This window comes from Lissotriton vulgaris, chromosome 2_1, assembly GCF_964263255.1.
Source record: "Lissotriton vulgaris chromosome 2_1, aLisVul1.2, whole genome shotgun sequence".
Taxonomy (NCBI): domain Eukaryota; kingdom Metazoa; phylum Chordata; class Amphibia; order Caudata; family Salamandridae; genus Lissotriton; species Lissotriton vulgaris.
Window position 1 is genome coordinate 506,480,201 of NC_141687.1, and position 24,650 is coordinate 506,504,850.

Here is a 24,650-nt window from a genome sequence, read left to right on the forward strand (position 1 = left end):
AATGTAGAAAGACAGCAAGGCGTTATGAATTTGAGAGACGAGAGAATGCTACATCGCTCTGTTAGGGTCTCATCCACCTCACACGCCTTCCCGTGCCCCACCAGATGCCTAATAAAGGAAGAGGATTTCATATAGCTGGTGCATTATTGACACATGGCATCTTCCCTTCATGAGACAAAATGTTTCAATCACCATCCAATTTAGTGGCTTATGGCAATAGATGTGCAATAAGTGAACCCATACCAACTGAATGCAGCTGGTGCACTCTAACCACTTTAATGTAGATGTCAAACTTGCCCTGGCTTGTGGACAAGGGAGGATATGGCCTGGCAGATCAGGCTGGAGTGTTCTGACTGCAGCAAGGTTAAGACTGATTTTCATATGGTTGGATCCAACCTTAGGTGCCATGCTGTCAGCAGTGGCACCTACACAATGGCAGAAGATTGTGCCCCCCCCCCCCTGCCAGCAGCCTCAAAAGTTGAAACTAGGTTTATTATCGTTTTCTTTTTCAAGTTCTAAGTGCAAAGTCTTGTGGGCGGGGTCATGGGGATGACAGTCACGGAGGGGTAGCAGTTGCACTGCTGTCAGTGCGAATATGGATTTGGCAGCCCATCTTAGGACGCCAAACCGACATGCGCACTGAGCTGTGTCCAACCTGAGCTGCATTGCCGGGTTGGGGACAGCAGACACAGACTCCCAGTCTCTCTGGGCGTGTACATCCAGGCCGCTCTGGCCAATCCTGATGCTGCTCTCATAGCAAGAGTAGCCTCAGAAGTGGCCGTTGGGGAGTCTGGGAGTCTGTGTGGAGCCAGAGAAGAGTGGCGGGTGGCAGGTAAGGTATTTTTTAATCTTTTTTTAATGTATTTTCGACGTCGGCGTCGATTCCCACTACCCTACCCCTCCACACTGCCACTCTGCTGTGACACCAGCTGCTAAAGCATGCTGTGCAAAAACACAGCGGACTGGGATGTGGCCCAGAGCAAATACCAGTGGCTTGGATTAATTCAAGCATTCCACTTATCACTTTTCTTATATACTTCATTGCATGTGAACACAAGGGAATTCTCCACAGTACTGCATCACTGAAGTTGACCATCAATCATGGCAGTGCCGGCCTGACATGACTCCATACTAGTTTCAAAACACAGCTATGCTGTATACAATCTTTTAAATTAAAATATATCTGTGCAGGGACCTTTTCAAAAGGATGGCCAAGTTAAGGTCTGTCAGCTGACTTCTGTACCTCGGTCTCAGGACTCTTAGTAAGGTCACCCTGATACACAGAAGAATGTGCTTTCCTCCTCATGCATGCTACAGCAACAACTGATGGACGGAATGCTGAATAAATCAAATATTTACCCTCAGTCAAGAGATCTAGGTTAAATCCATCATTCTTTTGATCACTAAACCACCCCTCCTCATGCAATTCCGACTGCACAGAGAATTTGCAACAGCTGTGAAATATTTCTAGAATATATTACACTTGTGAATTAGATTGTGCATTTTACGAAATTCTGCCAAAAACCAGACTGTATTTTCACAAACATTATTTAAGAATGGGATTAATATGAATGTAACTTTGAAGGCATACATATTCTTTTCTATAGTGTGCATAGCTCAGAAGTCCTTACCTGTGCTCGTTCCTTCAGTCTCAGATGTTGCTTGGTTTGTTCCTCCAGAGGTTGCTGGTGCAGCTGCAGCTTCTCCCTCCTGCAGTTGATTTCTTGCTGCCGCTGCAGCCGCTGCCGCCTGCAGATTTCTTCTCTGCCAGATTTCCTCTGCCTCATCTCCCTCAGGAAAGGCAGCTGCCTCGCCCATCTGACCCTCCTCATTTCTACTAATCACATTTACTGCAGGCAGGGAACCCGGAGTGCCCATGGAATACTGCACCTCTGTAATACCCAGAGCGATGAGATTGCCTATGTCTGCTGCACATGCGCCATCCTCGTCATCCTGAGAAGAAAATGCTGCGGTCTCAGAAAACCGCGAACTTTCAAAAGAAGAAAAGCGCGTGTCTACCGAAGACACCCGTGTAGTCACACTCCCATTACATGAGCTATCTGCCCCTTCCATATCACTTTCGCCTTCAGGCTTAGTACTGGAATCACTGACACTTTCCGTTCGAGCAGGATCGCTGTGACCATTCTCAGATGATACCTGAGAAGGCTCAGACCCTTGGTCGGTTGATTCGGTTTCGAACATACCATGCCTGATTTCACTGCTGATTGCATCTGCAGCCTCCATGACTGCCCCCACCGTTAAGTGTTTCGTCTCCTCACAGTCACACAATTCAGAGTTGCACTGTTTTCCAACATGTTGAGGCTCTTGGTTGCACTCATCTTCCTCCCCAACCAATTCCAAGGATGGCATGCTCGTTTGAATACTTTGGGAATTGGCCACCGTGGCACTGCAGATCTGCAAAGAAATTTCCAACTCCATTTCGTCTCCACTCTCCGAACAAATCTTTCCCTGTTTCTTCAAATGAGGGGCATGTGCTATCTTGGTCTCTTCTACTCCAGCTATGGCACCGTTCAGTATTCTAAGACCACTTTCTTCACTTAATGGAGACTGGAATGACATATCTTGCCGGAACTCATGTTCCTCCTCATCAGAATCGATGTGGAGCATCGCATTCAGTCTTGTATCAGTGGGGAAACTGCTCCTGAGTTTCGGAGAAGCACCTAGTGGGCGTTCACTAGGAGCCACTGTGCTTGCTTTGGAATGGCTGCTGTTTTCAATTGCATCCAAGTAGTCATTTAAGGAGTCTTGGCGACCTCTCGTAGGAGATAACCCTGAAGTGCTAGCAGCTTGCTGAGATTCCTCCGGTTCTGTTTCCGCAGTACTACTCAACCTTGAAGAATGCTTTGGGGTTCCATTTTCTGTTGGCATTTCCATGATTGGGCCATTTGAACAAAGAGGAGGGGAGTCAAGGTGTACCGTTGGCATCTCCTCATCATCAGAAGGACTACCAGGGTCTCCGTTGATGTTATTTGCTGCAAGTAAAGTGCCAACCGCGTCTGGAGAAGCATCTGCATTGAGTAAAGCATAGAATGAAAGGTGTGAATAAATCAATTTTATGAATTAAAATCTTTTATCTTGATAGCAAATATGATAATAAAAACAGCTGTCATAATATGACAGCCTTTGTGGTCTCCCCACTAAGCATCCGACTTCACCACAATGGTAACAACCGACTCATTACCCTTTCCAAACCCATCACAGGTGGCAAATATTAATTGCCTTACCAAGCACTGTGGTGCCCTAACTGGGACCTTGGAAACAATGGACTAGGAATTACGGATGTTGTAGTGGGGAAGCTCAGCAGTTATTATTACCTTCGTTTCTACCTTGTCTAGATCATATTATAGAATGTCTAATTCGTCAGTTCACTGGTTTGACCGAGCTCAACAATATTCTTCATGCTCCCTTCTCCTCACAGGATTTCTCAAGAGGTTTAGTTATTCTTGCCCTTACTTGTAGGCCCTAGGACCATATTTGTATTTGTGAGCGCACTTGTGAGGCTAGTAACTTCAGTTATATAAACTTGTATAAAAGCTATTTTGTCAGCCCACACAACTCTTTTCACTACTCTTTCTTTATCATTCACTTCCTATGGAATTCTCTTATGTGACTACTGAGATCACGGAAAGTTAGTCGAAGGATACAATTTGCATACAAATAAGAAGAAACACACTACAATCTACACAATTTAGTGCACCATGAGACTGGCTAGAAGAAAACATCATTTCAGAAATGTTGATATGGCATGTATGAAAATATAACACAAAAATTATTAAAAAGATTGGCTACAGTTATTGTTCACAAAGGCAACACTGTGCTGCCTAGTTTCGAAAAAACTGCGGAAAGAGCAGTATTGCATTCACGAAAAGGCTAAACTCAAAGAACAAGTTGTAAATGTTTCTGTTCACGTAGAGGGAATTGTTAAATTGGCCATTTAATTTCCTGTGGCTAGGCACATTGATCCAAGTATTATCCCAAAGGTGACACAGCTGCAGGCAAAATTAAAGGAGGTGAACATTTTTAATCTCGTAGGTATTTCTGATCTTTTTTGCAGAACCTAATTTATTGGATCTAAATACTGCCTTTGCCGCCCTTTGTCCACATGCTCTTGAATGGCACGTGGCACACACTGTGGTGCTTTTGTGAACATAAAAAAGTCACTTTGCAGAAAGAACCTTCGGTACCTTCATTGATGGAGGGTGTAATCTCTACTTTGAACTGCAGGTAGCCGCTGACGTGGTCAGCTGGGAGTCTCCTGCCCAGATTGTAGCTCAGCACCTGCTCTCTGCAAAGAAATAAAGTTTTTTAGTTCAGAGATATTATCGTTCTGTTTGACCATATTCAAACACCTTCTTCTGAAGTCCTAACTTAACTTGTACAATTTCACATGGGGAGAGGTAACAGCAGGAAGCGCTGTCAGTGTGACAAAAGCCTGCTTCAAGCCACAGGAGGAAAATCAAAGAAAACCCGACAAACTGAGTGCAAAGAGGATAGGCCGAGAAGCGGACACAGTGCTTAATTTGAGCTCCGGGACTCTTTGTTGAGGACCGTGACATATTTAACCATCAGATTTTGACCGAGAACAAAAGGTAGAAAGGCAGGAAAGGAAAATACGATAAAAGGAGGAGGATAAAGGCATAAAAACAGAGGTAAAGTGAGGAAACACTAAGCACTGATGGAAAAGAACCTGCAACAGTGAGATTAAGGGGCAGGTAGAATATGTTGGTGGATTAAAGAAGCATAAAGTGAAATTAAGACCAGATTTGCCTTGGTATTTGGCAGCCCTGGAGTTTGGCTGCAACGCTGGAGGGCTTTTGAGACAATTGTGGGCCCCGGCACGTATTCTTGTACACAGTACAAATTAAACAGTGTAAACAGCACAGGAGAGTCCAACCTGCCAACCACCTTGCCACACAACCTCCAAATACCATGAAGATATGTGCGAAGCAATTGAAATCACACATTAAATCTTTTATGCAAAATAAATCAAGGTTATTTCTGCATTTTAGGTTGCTGCTGCTGCTGCCTGCTGGTGGCTAAAGTATGCAAACACATTTCCAAATTCATGACATTTAATGATACCCCCTGCAATTAGCAACATTAGGGAGAAAGCGTACAAATTACACAAGAGATATCATTTATTCAGTTTGTTTGATCTAACCATTATAAGATCTAGATTCAGATTCAGTAAGTAATCCCAACATTGTCCTTCCTGGTTCCAAACCTCATCTTCACTACCTCTTGTCCTCTTTCCTGGTCAGGTCCTCACCGTAATTATCACTCATTCTTCTGCCTGGTTCCAGACCTCACCAGCATTACCACTTGGCCTTCTTGATTGCTTTTTTTAAAATATATTTTTATTAAACCTTTTTATGTTTTTACAGAGAACAAATACGCATGTCTCAAAGTAAATCATACATCAATTACTAACAGGTAGGTTCCATGTTGTTATTTTAGCAGTCAGTTGTCAAACATATAAGAGATCATTGTCAAGTCATCATATAAAGTAAACTTCAGATGTCATTGGTTACTGTGTCCCACCTCTCACCTCTTAGGTTCTTCACTGCTCAAGTCCTAGCCATTCTGTTACATCAAGATTGACCACAGGCCTTAATGGGGATCTATCATAATTTTTGTTGGGTAGCTTAATCAAGAATGTGTCCCATTCGCTAATCCTTTGACATAAGTTCCCTTCGTGTGCCAGCTTTGTCAGTACTGTGATTTCAGCTTCCAGCCATCTTCACAGCTCCCTGCTGCCCTCATCTAGGAAAGAGAGCCCCACACTTTTCCAACTTATAGCTACCTGCTTCTTTGCCAGCAACTTAGCAAGATATGCAAACTTTCATGCTATTTTACGTGGTCTTGACCTGGGAAAACGATCCAGAACCGAGGCCATTGGACTTGACTCCAGCCTAAGGCTAGTACATTCTTCCACACACTTAACTATTCCAGACCAGTATGGAGTCGGCATTGTGCATGCACAGACCATAGTCAAAAGGTCAGCACTTCCACAAGACACTTGCCAGAATCTTTAGGAAATATTTTATGTAGTCTGCTAGGCATCAGGTATGTACAATTTTATATATTGAATTGCTGAATTATGAACCTTGCATTTTGGGCCACCGTGATGGTATGGCACAATTTTCCACCAGTCACTATTACAGATGGCCCTATTCAAGATTTCTGTCCACAAGCCTCTTTGCACTGTCAGCTGAATCTTAGCCATATCCACCAATGCCCAGTCAGAGTTCTGGTTTGAGCTCTATACTCTCCACATCGTGGCAAACACAGTACTAAAAGACAGAAATTGACCCATGTGTATTAAATGCGATTACCTGAGGTCCTCAAACATGCAGAATCTAACGCCTTCAATCAAGTGCACAAATGGCTTTACCCTCACAGCCTCCCAGTTGCACACATGTATCTAAGGGACCCGTTTATGAAAATCCAGCAGTGACCACAGAGGCAGTGTGAGTGTGTAATAATATTCTAGTCATGCCTCATACCTGACAGCCAGTTTCAAACTTGTATATTTAACGTTTGGAAAAAAAAAAGATCTTGCCCTTCCCATCCAGACACTCCAAATCTTACATCTTTTCCTGCTACAACTGACAGCCTTTTGGCCACCCACTGTGACTGTGCTACTAGGTAGTAATATTGCTCCAAGTCCTACCTCCATAGTTGGTAGCTGCAACGTTTTGAAGGCACATTTATGACAGCGACCGTCCCTCCTATTCCCCATATCACATCAACTAGAACAATTTTGTGCTCCCGGAAAGACTCACAAGTAACTTCACTGGTATTGTTGCAATATAATCAAGCAGTTTCGGGGAGGATAATTATTTTTGATATGGTTACCCTCCCCTAAGTTAAAGCAGGGAGCTTTTTCCAAAACCAAGTGGGTCTCTCAATTCTTGCAAGAGAATTCAGTATATCACCAGCTATCAAGCCCCCTTCAGTCCTCACCAGCAATACCTCTTGCCCTTTTTATCCAGTCCTCACCAACATTACTACTCATCCTTCTTCATTGTTTCAGTCCTCACAATCATTACATCTTGTCCTTCTTCCTGGTACCAGTCTTCACCATATTTCTCTCTCACCCCTCCTATTGTTCCACTCCTCACTATCATTACCTCTCACCCTTCTTCCTGGTTCCATTCCTCAACAACTTTTCCTTTCATCCTTCTTATTCCATTGCTCCCAAGCATTACCTCGCATCCTTCTTATTCCTGATTACATTCCTCACTCATATTATTTTTTCTCCTTTTCCAATATGAAAACAGACTATAGGTGGTCACTCACAGACCTGAGCAATGACGATGGTATTATTATTAAGCCATCTGACAAAGGTGAAAATATTGTTGTGATGGATCGCACTAAATATCATCAAGAAATGAGGAGACAATCAGGAGATTCCGTGAGTTATGAAAGGTTAAAAAATAATCCTACAAATCAAATCATGTCAACCATTCATACAAAACTACAACTACAATTATGGCATGGCCACGGCTTTGCTAGACGACGACGAATTGCAATACCTGAAAGTCCTGCATCGGATAGTTCAAACTTTGTATGCATTACCAAAGGTGCAAAAAAGTGTAGAGAATCCCCCAGGTCGCCCCATTGCTCCCTTCTTGAGAACACTTCTAGGTTTGTAGACATTTTCTTGTTCCCGTACTTTGCTGATCTACCATCTTATATACGGGACTCTTCGGATTTCTTCAATCGAATCAATGGCATCCCTTAGAAACCTGGGTACATCATAGCCACAGTTGATGTGGTTTCACTCTATACAACAATTGTTCACGACGACGGTCTGAGAGCATGCAAACATTTTATGAGATCACGCACACTGAACTTCCTTAGCCACACAGAAATGCTGTTAGAGATGATGTACTTTTGTCTGAACCATAATGTTTTTATCTTTGATAACAAATTCTATAAACAATGGCAAGGAACTGCCATGGGCACATCTTTTGCTCCAAAATACGCAAACCTCACAATGGGCTTCTGGGAGGCAAAATGCATATGGTCAGAGGACAGCAGAGCAAATTTGGAAAAAGTGATTTTATGGGTCCGTTATATAGATGACCTCTTCCTTATATGGGAAGGAGAGGAAGACGAACTCAAAGAATTTTTATCATCATTGAACAATAATTTGATTAACTTACGATTCACCCCTACATACAGCAATAATTCAATCAACTACCTAGCCTAGATATCCGGATCTACATTTAAAATGGAAAAATGTGCACCACTCTATATCGTAAAATCACTGCATGTAACAGCATTCTGTCAGCAAAAAGCGCACATCCCAAAGCTCTCAAATGGAGCATTCCCTACGGAGAATTTTTAAGAGCCCGTAGAAACTGCTCTGAAGACAATGAATACGAGGCACAGATCAGTGGGATGTTCAATAGGTTCAAGAAACAAGGATATCCAATAACTGTCCTGGAGGAAGAATGAACAAGAGCTAAGACACAGAAGAGGGAAAATCTAATGATGCCCAAGAAAATGCAAATACCACCTGGACAGGATCAAGAAGTTGTTAGGCTCATCACAGATTTGAACAGATCCAATAAAACCGTAAAACAAGCTGTGGGTAATCAAGAAAATGTTCTCAAACAGGATCAGGAACTCAAACATCTGATAACGGATCATTTTGAACATCACATATAGAAAAGTACAATCCCTGGGAGATCGTCTTACCCAAAGTTATTTCACCAACAAAAATCAACAGAAGCGTTAACTGGATGTCGTGTAATGGCTTCTTCAAGTGCTCTAAATGTAAAGCATGCCGCTATGGCCACAATAGAAATTAAATAACAAATATACAAGGCAGGACCAAAACCATCAAAGGACAGATAACATGTGAGAACACCCATGTAGTTTATGTCCTACCTTGTGGCTGTGGAAAACAATACGTGGGTAGCACTGTGAACAAACTGAAGTTATGTATTTTACAACACACAAGGGCCATTACCAATAAAGACTTTACATAGACAATGGCAAAACATATCTGGAAAGATCACGACAGCCAGTTGAAGAACAACTTCCTCTACTCCGGCATTGAACATATCCCGTTAAACATAAGGGGAGGAAATAGAGAGGAAGCCCCGAGAAGAGCCGAATCGAGGTGGATTATCAATCTGGGAACTGATATCCCGTGGGGTCTATATACAGATGCAGAACTTTACACCTTTCTTTAAACCTATACCTCTCTCTGAAACCTTGCAATATTATCTTGATCTTATCACAATGCTTTATGTTTTGTTTTCCTTCGTTTTTTCCTTTTCTTTCTCTCCCCTTTTTTTCTTTCTTTATTCTCCTTTTTTGGTTTCACAATATTTTCTTTAATGTGTCTTCCTAACTCTGTTTCTCTTCGTATCTTCTTTGAAGCATTGTGAAATGTCTTGACCTGATCCTGAAATAACACAATATTAGGTTCAGCATATAGGGTATACAGGAATATGTGGTTTGTATACAACAAGATCAAGCTAATTGGGCTCCACCTGGGAAATATCAGAGTGAACTCAGAAAGTGAAAACTCTACTGGAACTAGCATGGGTCACCTTTCATGGTTGTTATACAGTCATCTGCTGCACTTTATGTTTGTGAATCAACAGTAGAGAGCCTTGTAACCCCCGGTCGACTCCTCTGGTAATTTATAGAAACAGCACTATGCACTTTAACACTGAGAGTAATACTGTAGCTGAACATTTCAATGTTCTATTATGTTAAATTAACTCAGTGTTGAGGAGCCTAGAATGGAGACATGGAGAACCTCAGCACCCCACTTATTTTAATGTAAATATTATGCATATTTATGGATTTCGTAGAATAGAGGTATGTTGGCACACTAGGAGGCTGGAATAGGCGTGCCATGGAGCATTTACTACTTTGTGTACTTTACAGATATATATAATCCATATATGCAAGTTTGATAGATTTCCGAATTTCTCTATTTGTGCTAACTACCTTAAAAATTACTTGTGAAAAAATCTGGCTATAACTTTTGCACTTTAAATTCCATATCTTCCCTATCTCTGAATTTTTGTATGACATATGTTTTAGTACATTTTATATAATGTTTATTAGATGTATTATATGTATATATTCAGGTAGTAGAAGGGCTTTGAATTTTAGAGTATGCAAATTCATATATGTGAATGCAAAAATATAGAATGAGGCACTATGCACTTTACTATATTATATACATTTTACACTTACATTTGTACATACAAAATACAGAGGCAAAATAGAGGCAATATATGAATTCTCTATTGGACAAATTTCTATTGAACAATTATTTAGATTACAAAGCAGATACACTTGGCACTTTATCTCCCCCAATTTTCTCTGCAGCGCACTTTATGATGATTCTTTGGTGACGAGGGGAATTATTATAATCATCCACATGTTTATCTTTTAAGTAAACTTGTAAAAAACTTTGACATCGTTAAAATGGAATTTTGTAATTAATATTGTCTTCCGGATAGTAGGTTTGATAAGTGATCTAAAAATTTGTATTTGTGAGTATTTATTAAGCGCAGCCTATCGCTCCGAAGGGAGCATCTTGGCGCTGAAAATTGTGTGTGGATGGGATTAGATGATGAAAAATCTAGATAGCGGCCATCACATAAGCATCAGATTGCTGATAGACCCAGGTCTTCAGTTGTTTCCTAAAAAGACTCTCAGTCTCAACCAGTCTGAGGTTTAAAGGCAAGTTGTTCCAGGCCCTTGCTGCTAGGACTGTGAAAGTTTTTCCGCCCCTGGTGTGAGACTATGAGCCATACCTGTGTACTTCACAGTGATATATTTGATTACGATTTTGGCAGTGAGGACATATTGTAAGTTTAAACGAGTATATATGTCTTCCACTTTAAGATGAATACTACGCTTTTTTAATAGGTGATGGGAAAGGGAGGAGCTATCCCTTAAAAATGACATTCTATGTACTGAAAACTTTATGACCCAGTAGAAGGCTACGGCTGAAACGCGTAGGTCTATCTTGAGACTTTACATGCACTTTGCTTTTGAAACTGCAGAATAACACTATGAAAGCAGTTGAACTTCAATAAACTGCTTCTCAAGGATTCTCTGTGTCCGCCCTTCTGTTTCGCCTTGGATTGAGTGCATTAGTATATGCAGACCGTTCCTCAGGAATTTTGCTGATATATAAATATATATATATATATTCTAGTTCTAGGGCTTTATGTAGCGGATGTCTGAGCTGAGCTCCGGCAGTTCTATGTAACAATTAAAGGTGTCCTTACAGTGTAAAGGCTGATTCATACGCTCCTGGATGTTTGTATTGATTTAATGAATAGCAAATTCATGGACACCATTCACATACTGCAGTCTACTTTCGATGTTGACAATTAAGCATATGTAAATGGCCATATGAGCTTTACTCTCTAACCGTGACCAGGGCTATGTCCGAAACGCAGAGGGGAGGCTTTACTATTCTTTAAATCAATACGAACATCCAGGTACGTCTGAGTTATCCTTTACACTGTTAGGACATCTTCAATTGATATATATATATATATATATATATATATATAGATATATATATATATATATATATGTGCCACGAACTTCGCCAAATCCCCCAAGTCAGACTCCAAAGGAAATAACGAAACCGGACCCAAGTGGATGTTTTGCAAGTTGGTTTATTTCATCCTTAGTGCACGGAACACGCCGCCATGACGCGTTTCGGGACCTCAGCCCCTTGATCACATCTATATATATATATATATATAAAAAGTTAAATGTGGGTTAACAGTCCAGTCTATTTTTTATGGAAACAAACAAGGGATTTTTGCACTCTGATATTTTAAATAGACAGTCTAGACGGTGGGACTCTATGGTCCAGTTGAAGGCATTTGCCAAAATGCATCGACCGTCCTGTTGTTTTTTGCACCTGGTGTCGGAGAAAAAAATCAAAATAATTTAAAGAGACTTGTCATGCTGTGGAATCCCTCTGCGCCGTGGATACACTGGTGGGAGAACTTGCCGAGCTGTTCTACATTTTTTTTTTTAGAACAGCTCGGCAAGTTCCCCATATATATATATATATATATATATATATATATATATATATATATATATATATATATATATATATATATATATATATATATATATATATATATATATATATATATATATATATATATATATATATATATATATATATATATATATATGGGGAACTTGCCGAGCTGTTCTAAAAAAAAAATGTATATATATATATATATATATATATATATATATATATATATATATATATTTTTTTTTTTATATATATATATTATATATTTTTTATATATATATACATATACTCTGGTTTGGAGGAAGCCGCGAGAAGCCCCTGCGAAGGAAGCACACGCCGACCTTTGACTGAAGGAGTCCGGTGTCTGAACGTCACGGGGACACTCTGACATCCAGGTTAAGGTACGGTGGCGGAAATAAGCGCAGTGGGGAGTGTGCACGTTTTCAGTCGTCTGGAAGCTTCCCACATTAACTGAACACGTCTGTTGTTAGTAGCGTAGTTTACGAGCCTGAAATCACCATGTCAGCCGCCGTGTTAAGGAGTAGGGAGCAGGCTGCGGAACTTGTGTTTGTCACCCCGGCTGGGGGGGCAACAGCATCAACATCAATGGGAAATTCTGCCAGCGCGATAAATCCAACGGCGCGCGACTTGTTCCGCAAGCTGGAGAAGCTAATGAAAAAAGAGACCTCCAAATTGTGGGAGAATAAATCCCTATCAATGTACTTAGAGGTCGGTCGAGTACCTCGTGGTCTCCGCATCACCCTGGCCCCCAGTTACGAAGCTCCGGACCCTCGTATGCTCGAGGAGTGGGCAGCATCCAATTTGGAATCCTCGGCAAAATTAATGCAAATCTTAATCAAGTATGCCGAGAGTGATAGGATGAAGATTCAAGACGAAATTGTCTTAGTGGAGGCGGAATTGGAGAAATTGGGTGATGACGAGGCAAATATAAAGAGGCTAAGAGAAGAAATGGAATCCCGGTTACAAAAGGAGGAAGACATCATAAAAAAACGCAAAGCGTTCAAATTTGAGAGGGACCGGTTGGATTACCTTAACGGTCGCATCTTTACGTTTGCACGAAAATTTGAGAAGAGTGGCAACTTTCAAAACTCACAGGGGAATAATAAACGTGCCAACTACTCGAAGGGCAATGTGAGCTCAGCCTCCTCAGTGAGTTTAAGTTCAACTGAAGGGAGTGAACTTGAAGGTGAATCACGGAATGCTGCGGGGGGGTTTACAGCACTAACACCCGCACAGGAAGTGAGTCGCCTGTGCGAGGCCAGAAGGGAAACCCTAAGACCGAGAGTTGCATTTGCTCAAACAGAAAAAGTGCAAACAGAAAGAGAGCAGAGCGACGAAAGTGCCGCAAAGAAAGGTGGAGCAACCAAGAAAAGAACAAACCGGAAGTGGTCCAACAAGAAACGAAGAAACCAACAGGGAGCCCCTCAATAATTAATTTGACCAGCATAACCTTAAGCCCCAAAGAAACAAAGATACTGAGCCTGGGGCTTTCCTACTGTGCACCACAGACTTTAGATTACGCCGGCACACGTATGGATATATATAGGTTTGTGAGGAAATTAAAATTGACCAAATTTCACCGCTTGCGACCAAAACCCAACAAAGAGGATAACACTGTGATGTTGAGTCCCAATTTACTCACAGTTGGGGACACCTCCGCCCTTGAGGAAATTTGGGAACTCCAAACGGAGCAAAGTGCATCAAATACAGATATGCCGCCAACGGCTGCCATCACCAACACTAGCAGAGAGAAAGTGACAACACCTTTCAGGCCGAAATCTACATTTAACCCCATTTCGGCACATGACAACCTGGATACTTATCAGGACCTTATGGTGGAAGATCTTAAAAAACTGTATACCAACACAAACAAAAAGAGCCAAGCCATTGCACGCCAAAACCAAAACTACAATCTATTGGTGAAAAAACTGAAGTCTGAGGACAATTTAATCGTGAAGCAAGCAGATAAGGGGGGCAATATTGTCCTATGGGCAAGAGACAATTATGTAGCCGAAGCGGAAAGACAACTTAACGACACTGCCTGCTATCGCAAAACTAACATCACAGTCGTCAGAATGGCTTGGAATGATCTCAATGCTAAATTAATGGGTTGGCGCAGCTGTGGTTTGATCTCTATGGAAGAATTTAAGTTCCTCAAGAAGGAATTCCCGGTGATTCCGGTATTCTACCTCTTACCCAAGGTCCACAAGGACCCCCTTATGCCTCCAGGGAGACCCATAATATCTGCTATTGACAGTGCGACGGAAAACCTATCCAGGTACATCGATTTCTTTCTTCAAGAATGGGTCAAGGGGCTAAATTCATACATCAGAGACACGAGCGATTTTCTGAGTAAGTTATCTCAACATGATTGGAATGAGGATTATCTGTTAATGACATTGGACATTTGTTCACTCTACACATCCATCAGGCATGTAGATGGCTTAAAAGCTACCCAATTCTTTTTGGACAAACGCCCCATATATAATGCACAGCATAACAAGATGCTAATGGGAATGCTCAACATATGCTTACAACAAAATTTCTTTATGTTCGGGGGCCAGACCTACCAGCAACTCAGGGGGGTGGCCATGGGATCTTGCTTCTCCCCCAGTTTCGCGTGCCTTCACATGGGACTGTGGGAGGAGCAAACCCTGATGGGACAGCACAGACACCTGATGGAACAACATGCTATTCTGTATCTCAGATATATTGACGATTTATTTTTTATCTGGAGAGGTTCCATTGACGGTGCTACTGATTTTGTGAACAAGTTGAATGTTAATGATTTAAATCTTCAGTTTACTTCAACTATCAGTGATGTCTCAGTTAATTTCCTGGACGTAGAAGTATATGTTGCCAACAAAAGAATAGAAACAAAGTTACACAGGAAAGGTACCGCTGGTAACACAGTACTGCATGCCTCTAGCAGTCACCCTCGTCATCTTATTCATAGCATCCCCTACGGGGAGATGCTAAGAATAAAACGCATCTGCAGTAATGATGAAGAGTGCAAAACAGCTCAACTGCAATGTAAAGAACGTTTCCTAGAGAGAGGGTACAGTGCTAGAATGATAGATGATGCGATTTTGAAGACCACAAAATTAGCAAGAGTAGATTTACTACAGAAATGTCCAGAAAAGAGCAATACTATTGTAATTCCACCAACAGAAAAAATTCAGTGCAGGGCTATAGTTACCTATAGTCAACAACATGCTGAGATCCGCAAAATATTCTCTAGAAATTGGAATCTCGTACAAGGAGACCAAATAATTGGTGATCTAGTAAAGAGTCAACCAGAGATCACATTTAGAAAATCTCCTTCCTTAGGCAGTGCTATTGTTAATAACACATTAGACGTTCCAAAGAAGTGGTGGGAACGCATTACGGGTTTTAAAAAATGTCAGAGTTGTAAAGCCTGTAAGCACGCCATGAACAAAACCCACTACACAAGTCCCTTCCATGATAAACCAATTAAGATCAGACAAAAGCTGGGATGCAAGACGGAGTTTGTGGTCTATATACTAGTTTGCCCTTGTAATCTGCAGTATGTAGGCAGTACCCGCCTTCCGGCACACAAACGCATTCTTCAGCATTTGAGGGCTATATCAGGAAAAGACCCAGCCTATCCAGTAGCTCGACATTTCGAGAAACACCATAATAGCAACCCCGAAAAGCTGCAATATTATTTGGTGGACTCAGTCCTACCTTTGAGGAGGGGGGGTGACAGAGACAGTAAGTTACGTCTTCTGGAAACTCGCTACATCCTCGAGTTAAACAGCAAACAGCCTGGGGGGCTTAACAGCACAGAGGACCTATATACCTGTTTGTAACAAGGTTTATAGCTGTTTTTTTCCCATTTGATTGGATGGTACACTGATATAACATCTATACCATATGTGCTCTGTTCCAGCAGCCTGCATGTTTTTAATTGATGAAACATTATTGAATAACTTTGTTATTATTATTTTTGCACAAGCACTTTATTTTCAGTTTACATTTAGCAACCCACGAGGAGGTACTTAATATATTATATCTTCATGACACTGGACTGATAGTATATGCAATATTCACCCACTTGGGTGTCATTTGTTATATTTTGCTCATGGCTATAATTGTATGTATAAAAATGCATATTTCCAGTCAATAATCCCAATGATATAGGGCCATGATGTATTGACATAGTGGACAGGGAGCAAAGGAGGCAACATGTGAATTGAATGTGTATAAGTAGAACTGATGTAAATAGTTACGCGGTCTTTGCACTAAATGTAAATATATGAAATTAGAGATATATTTTTATACATTTATATACACAAAGTGGGATCTATTTTTCTAAAAATTGAATTTAATTTTGAGAAATTTTCTACTTGTAATGGTGATGTAGATTTATTGAATTGCCTCTTGCTACAAACTAATCTCAGGTATATTGATTGACTGGCACTACAATTAACTGTAAAAACTTGAAACGAGCTTTTTTTGTTGTATAGTCACTTTGGGGAGGCAAATTTGGGCACTGCGCCCAGTATTATCCTTTGGATGTATGCCCCTTTAAGACCAACAGGATGTTCTATCAGTCATGTGATGCAATTGTGTTATTTAAAAGTACCTCCTTCCTCCTTCTCATGACATGTGATCAAGCCTCGGCTGAGGCGAAACGCGTCATGGCGACTGGTGGGCTGTTTATTCTCCACGAATAAATGCACTAAACAACAGGAGCACGGAGTCTGTGGCTTTACTTGATCTTTCCGACTTTGGCTGTGTGGCGTGGCGTGGCTGCGCTATGCTGCGTAGCATCGGACTCAACGAATATATATATATATATATATATATATATATATATATATATATATATATATATATATATATATATATATATATATATATATATATATATATAAGTAACTCCGTAACACCACCTCCGATCCGGCCGGACCGGCGAAGCAGGAGACAGACCACAGCTTTCAGGTAAGTTATTTATTTTCCAGTTTTTTCCTTAATCACCCAACCATGACGCGTTTCGGGCTTTGCAGCCCTTGTTCACATGCAAGGCATTAGTGCAAATAACAGTGCTTATAAAGTGCTGAAGTGCTCCGCCTCTGGCCCTCCTCCCAGAATGGTCATGTGACCGCCCTGAGAGGGAAAACAGACTATCACATAGAATGTTCGACATAAAACTTTTCCAGCATAAATGCATAATATAAACACTCATGTAGTTGTAATTGTAAAACAATCAAATCACGGAATAAATTCCGAAAAATATCATCATATCTGGTTAAATCCAGTAAATCATATAAACATGAAATGTTTAAACCATATCAAACATAACGTAAAAAATTAACGTAAATCAATATACTGACATGTATAGACACCATGTCTAAACAGAGTTGAGCTGTGTCAACTGATTCAGGGCCTGACGGAACTGTTATAATAACAACCACAAAAAGCTAGGACAACCTTGCCTAGTGTGCAAAAGAGGCTAAAGATAAAGTGCAAGCTGTATATGTTAAATAGAAAATGAAATTCATGTTGTAAACCATCAGAGAGTGCATTATGAAAAATTAAACAATTACCCGTCATAAAATCAGGGAATGTCATACATTTTAAAAAATGCAATTCTAAAAACATTGATTTCATAATATTATAATTCTAAAAAAACACAACAGACAGTGTATCTAAAAGTTAAATAGTGATAAAAATGTGATAAAACTAGAGGGAAGATGAGAAAGACCATTGATCTAAAAATGGTAGGTAGACGGCGCACAATAGAAAATTCACACAAAATTATGCAATCAATTCATATATATGTACATAATAAAGTGCATGTAATCATAGGTATTGGAGTGACCCTAATAGATAACAGGGAACCTGACTATCTATCAAATCTATGAATCATAGAGAGAGAATATTTAAATAGTTACAACCTGTTGCAATGAGCAACAGGGAACCTGACTACTCATTGGGAGAAGAGAGAGATATAAATGTATTCGCCTGACAGAAATTGACTTCAAGATGTTTCATAGGGCTGACCTGGAGAGGGGCAAAATTAATTCCTGATAAATACAACTAGAGTTCCCGATGCATTACAGAAAATTATAAAAATCCTCAGTATTATTAAGGCCATTCGGCCATTTGCTATCGAAATCTAAAATAAAGCGTGTTTCGAGCTGTCGCAATAACAACTCTCTGTTGCCTCCTCTCCGTAAGGGCAATACTGATCCTATCACAAAGTATTTGAGACAGTTGAGATCTTTGTTATGTTTAGCAGCAAAATGGCGTGCTACAGGATAGGAGGGATCAGTATGCAGTATTGCCCTCAGATGTTGCAGAATTCTGACGTGCACCTGGGCCTTAGTACTACCGATGTAATGTAGTCCACAGGTGCACGTCAGAACATAAACTGCAAAATCTGTTTTACAATCATAGCAGCCTTTAATAGGAATCTCACTGGGACTAAATGGCGTCCGAAAGTGTGTTTTATTTTCACCAAATTTGCAGGCCCTGCAGTGAGTACACTTCCGAAAACCAGGTTTAGCTTTTAACCAATTGTCTTTTTGTTTTAGTTCAGGACTGCCAATATCAAGAGAAGTGCCCATAGTTCTGGCTCTGCGATATGTTATTACAGGATTCGCAGGTAACGTCGAGCTCAAAACATTTATCAGTTAAAATAATGGGCCAATTTTTTTGAATAATTCTCTTGATGGCATGTTCATCACTACTGTAAGCCGTAATGAACCTGGGACAGGTGTTGACATTTATCTCGGAAACAACAGGCAACTCAACATTGTCAGGATCAGGTGTCTCTAGTAGACTCTCTCTACTTCTTAACCTTGCTTTAGCCAAAGCTTGGTTAAAAATTTGATTCGAGTAACCCCGTTCTAGGAAACGCATTCTGAGATCATTGACACAATTGTTAAAATCAGATGTAGAGCTACAGATACGCTTGATTCTTAGGATTTCACCCAGGGGGATACTGTAAATAGTATGCTTAGGATGGAGACTTGAGGCGTGTAGGAGGGTGTTACCAGAAGTTCGTTTACGATGCAAAGTAGATGTTAACTGATTGCCTTCCACATAAACCTGTACATCCAAAAATTCTATCTGGCGGGCGCTGATATGGGAGGTAAAATGGAGGTTAAGTTGGTTAGCATTGATTTCATTAATAAACATTTTTGCCTCCTCCTCACTTCCCTGCCACAGAATAAAGATATCATCAATGTATCTTAGATACTTGATAATTTTTTCTTTCACCCAAATTGCATGTGGTGCCTAGGACCTGTTCCTCCCACCAGCCCACGTGCAAGCACGCGTAGCTGGGGGAGAAACAGGAACCCATGGCTACACCACGCAATTGTCTCCATATTTCCTTTCCAAAGGCAAAATAGTTATTGTTCAGACACCAGTTCATGAGTTCTAGAATGACTTTGTTGTGTTCGTAAAAGTCAGCAGAACGGGTGTCCAAAAAATGTTTTGTTGCCCTTAATCCCTCTGTATGTCCAATGCTTGTATACAAGCTTTCTCCATCCAATGGCATCTTGCCGTTCCAAGTCTTTGATCTTTACCAAGAAATCGCCGGTGTCACGCACATAACTTGGTAGTTTTTTAACTAGTTCTTGCAAAAAATAGTCGATATAGCGACTTACATTCTCGCCAGCACTATTAATCGCCGAAATGATAGGTCTTCCGGGAGTAGGCAAGATATTCTTATGTTTTTTCGGGATTAGGTAGAAAACATGGAGGACCGGAAATTCTTTATACATGAACTTATACTCCTCACCTGAAATCAATCCCTCTCGCCGATACTGGCCCAACAACTTTTCCAACACAGTTTTTGCATTTAAATATTCTTTCTTACTAGCTTTGCTATAACAAGAAGCAGTATTAAGTTGACGCAAAGCTTCTGCCACATAGTCACTTTTCTCCCAAATCACTAGGTTTCCGACTTTATCAGCAGTTTTTACAACTATATTTGGGTTAGCGGTGAGCTTCTTCATAAGTGCTATGTAGTTTGCTTGTTGCTGGTTGTATTTGTTTTTATTCCTTTTGCAAGATTGAATGTGTAGTTGCTTGATTTCATTGGTGATGCAGTCATGGAATGTATCAATGGCATCTTTTACCATTAGAGGTACAAATTTCGACTTGTTTTTAAAGGGCGTGATGCCAGAACCTTTTTGTCTAATGTTAATTTTTGCCAGTCTAGTCTGGGTGTTGCTTTCAATATCAGAACTTAATGGCTGGGAATTGGTAGCTTGACAAAGGTCATTGAGAGTAAGGAAAGTAGAAACATCAGCTGCTCTTACCTCCGGTACCCCATCCGGGGTATTTAGATCATCAGAGGCCACGGTTTCATTGGTCGTTTTTAGGCTTTGAGTAGCAAAATGTTTACGTAGCTTCATTTTTCGTATAAAGCGGTAAACGTCAATGCGGGTCGCTGCATAGTCGAAGGGTTGAGCTGGACAAAAATTGAGTCCCAGAGACAAAAGTTGTTCTTCGGCTTTCTCCAGAACCACACTGGAAAGATTGATTACTGCATTCTTGTTGCTTACTTCCTTCGTTGCCATGTCCCCTTGGTTTTCTTTTTTTGCACTGCGCTTACTTGCTTGTTTCCTTCGCTCTCGTCTTTTTTGTTTTTTTGTTTTGCAATTTGCCCTTGACTGTCCAGCCGAGGACGCAATGTTCTCAGTCTTTCTGCAACTAAAACATCAAGATCCTCAGCCAAATCCAAAATAGGTGCTGCTTGCTGGTCTCTGCCAGAATCCTCACTGGAAACGCTGGATGTTGAAGGTGTAATGCTCCTAGCATCCTCATCGAGGATATATATACCTCTTCAGAACAGCTCAGCAATCTCATACTGTGCCTCAGAGGATCAAGTAAAGGAGTTATTATAAATTAAGTAAAGTACATTATACAAAGTGAAACTCCAAAGGCCTATATTCTAAAAGTAGGCAACCTCATAAGACAAATTTAAAATCCAAGGGTTGAGGTGACAAATTTCTAGTGCAAATATACTGTGCAAATTAGCAAGTATTTAAACAGATAACATTGTCTTTCTCCAAGGAATTTCTTCTTAATTTCTCAAGTTTGAAAGAGATTATAAAAGTATCGAAAATCTTCGCTTGGGGCATTCCACAATATTGATATTAAAACCTGGATAGTTCTATTTATTTATTCCAGGAGTAGTCTTATCCTCCATGTCATTATCCTTTTTGGGTTCGCATCATCACTGGAAATCCAGCGGTAGCTGTTCAAGGACCCTTAATTCACATTTCATCTTTCACAAGTTACAAAAAAGAGAGGAAGGTATTTCTTTCTTCATGTTTAATAATTTTCCGATCATTTAGTTGGGCACCATGTTGGAGATATAGTTTTCATCTTTGTTTTCCTTTCCTTTTTTCTTTTCTCTCTTCTGTCTGTTTCAACACTCCTCTTCATAGTCTCTTCTTAGATATTTGATTCCAAGATTGAAATTACATAGTTTTTATAAATGAACATGCAATTCAGCATCCAAATTATGGCCAAAAGGTTTTTCTGTTCCCAGAGCTAATATGAGCTTGGACTCTGCTCTTCTGAGTTCCAGGGTTTTGTCCCCCCTCTTTCATTTTGTTTTATTGCTTTGGCTCCGAGGTATCGCAATTCGTGAACATTCCTGTGATGTTTTTCAGAGAAGTGTTTGGCCATTGGGTATGCCAAATCCTTGTTTTTTTATTGCTCAGAGATGCTGTAAAATGCGTAATTTCAGTTTGTTTATGATGCTCCCAACATAAAGTTGTTTGCAGGGACATTCTAAAACATAAACCATATGTGATATGTGCCGTAATCCACTCCTTTTTGTCATTTGACAGTAGGTACGATTGTGTATTGGTTCCGTGATTACAAGCCTTACACTTGGAACATTTCCAAAAACCAGGGGTAGTCAACCATGTTCCTTTCTCCTTTCCTGGTGTTTCCAAATGGCTGTGTCAGGATGTCGTCTAGCGAAGCAGTCTTCCTATATGTTATTTTGGGAGTCAATGGTAACTTCCTTTTCAGTGAATTATCGAGCAATAAAATGTTCCAGTGCTTTTTAATATTTTTCCTTTTGCACTTGTTTTCCACATTGAAGTCCATGATGATCCGAATTGTGTCGTCATTTTCCTGATCTTCATGCTCATTCAGTAACTCAGCTCTTGTCTTCTCCATTACTCTGATCTTGGCATCTTCTATGACATTTGAGGGATAATCTCTTTCCAGAAATCTAGCACTTGTTTCTTCTAGATTAACCTCAATATCACTAGTTTCTGAACAGTTCCTCTTGATGCGGAGCATCTCTCCGTATGGAATGCTCCATTTCAGATGTTGTGGATGTCTACTGTTAACATGGAGGATACTGTTGGTGACCGTCGGTTTTCGATGGATTCTAGTACAGAGCGTCTGATTTTGTATAAACGCCTCTACACTCAAGTAGATTACTTGAGTCTTGCTCAAAGTGGATGTGAATGATAAATTGTAGTTGTTTTGGTTTAAGCTGCAGATGAATTCTTCAAGTATCGACTTCTCTCCTTCCCACACTACAAATAAGTCGTTGATGTATCTCATCCACGATTTAATGTTAGGCTTGTATCTGCCCTGTAGAAGGCCCTCCTCTCAGACCGCCATAAATAAATTGGCATACATTGGGGCAAAAGAAGTCCCCATTGCCGTGCCTTGCTTTGGAGCAATGTCTCCCCGTTGAAGAGAAAGACATTGTGTGATAAGCAATGGCTCAACATGTCCACAATCATTTGTCAGTGTTCCAAATAGCTCAATGATCTTGTTTCTAGGAATTTGCGCACTGCTGCTAGGCCATCCTTGTGACAGATTGATGTATATAACGAAGTTACATCAATTGTAACCATAGTTTGATGGTTGTTCCAGTTAATGGCTTGCAATCTGTTCAAAAAGGCTGTGGTGTCCTTTAAATATGAAGGTAACTTCATCACATATTCCATCAGGAACACATCGATGTAATGAGATGTTGTCTCCAGGAGGGAGCCCATGGAACTGACTATCGGCCTGCCCGGGGTATCTATTAGTGAATTACGCACTTTGGGCAGGAAATATATTGTGGGTGTCACCGGGTTTTCCACCTTGAGGTACATATATTCCTCGAAGTTGATTAGTCCCCTCTCCTTCCAGGTCAATAGCTGTGAATGGTATTCGATGGTCCATTGTTCCATTGGGTTCTTTTCCAGTTTTTGGTAGTGGTCCTGGTTCCTCAATTGGCTATAGGCCTCGGCGACATATTGCTCTAGATCTTGTAAGACAATATTCCCGCCTTTATCGGCGGCCTTTAAGATGATGTTGGGATGATCTCTCAAGTCCTTCAATGCTTTCTGTTCTCTTCGTGTGAGGTTCCACAGTGAATTGTTGTTTTCATTTGCTTTCTCACAAAGAGTAGGTTAATCTCTTCTACCACTATCTCGTGAAATAAGTCAACCTTATTCCCAGGGGGTAGTTGCGGGCAAAATTTAGACTGAGATTTTAATCCACTTTCACCACCTTGATGTATATTGATGACTTCATTTTGACAGAATGTCAAGTCTTCTTCAATGCTGGAGCTGCAACTCAAACGGTTGTCTGGATTCATACTCCCTAAGTTGGTAAAGCTTTTAGAGCTGGTAGGTCATTCTGATTTAGTGGTGAGATTTCCATCGGTTTTATTTGAGATTTTAGGCCTGATATGCCCCCTGTTGTTGCTGGCTTTTCTTCAAAGTATTTCTTCAGTTTAGCTTTGCGAATAAATTTATACAGGTCGATGCGAAGGTTTGGAATGTCCAGAATTGAATTAGGACAGAAGGTCAGTCCTTTATTAAGGAGGCTAATGTGGTCTGGGTTTAAGATTATACTAGAAATATTGATGACCAGATCTTTATTGAATGACATCTTTTTTATATTTGCTTTTTCTCTTCCTCGCCTCTTTTGGGCCTTGCTCCTTCTCTTACTTCATCTGGTTGGGGTGGGGTTTGTCCCCTTCCCCTTCCCCATGTTGCTCCTCTTGCACGGCCTCGTTGTCGCGTCTCCATCAGGGCTAGTCTCATCTCCCCACAAAAATCCAGTTTTGAAATATCTGTATCCTCATCAGCTGAGCTCAGATCAGAGCTGTTATACATTCCCTGTATATGATGACTAATGCACTTGTCCATCGCCGCTCTATTTCTCAGGGAGTCGTATTTCCTGGCAAATGAGTAGATGTGGCCATTAGCATATTCAATGCGGTCGCGATTAAATTTGCTAGCTTTCCTTTTTTCCACATCTATTTCATGTTTGGTTGACTTATTCTCCATGGCTTCCATCAGTTCTTTTTTCTCATTGTTATTTGGTAATTTATCGAGTTCGTCTTCCATGGCTTTTATTCTTCCCAAGGGGCTTTCCAGTTTCCGTTCAGCATGTAAAATTAATGTCTTCATTAACCTCAAAGAGCATTCATATGTGTCCATTTGCCATTGCTTTATTTAGTCCTTGTCTAAAGCATTAAGTGTGTGCATAATTAAAATACGTAAACCCCTGGGTACTCTTTTGAACTCAATGTACT

At 40.5% G+C, this 24,650-nt stretch overlaps 1 protein-coding gene across 4 annotated transcripts in view; it reads right to left on the minus strand.

Moving 5' to 3' along the window:
• The window catches only part of HECW2 (HECT, C2 and WW domain containing E3 ubiquitin protein ligase 2), a 1,269,905-nt gene that overhangs the window by 406,901 nt on the left and 838,354 nt on the right, over nt 1–24,650 (minus strand). For all 4 annotated transcript variants that reach the window (XM_086955408.1, XM_086955407.1, XM_086955409.1 and 1 more), the window contains 2 exons: nt 4,206–4,306; nt 1,632–3,029 (listed from right to left, as the gene is read on the minus strand). In XM_086955408.1, the coding sequence (XP_086811534.1) occupies nt 1,632–3,029; nt 4,206–4,306 (1,499 nt within the window). The remainder of the gene's footprint in view (nt 1–1,631; nt 3,030–4,205; nt 4,307–24,650) is intronic.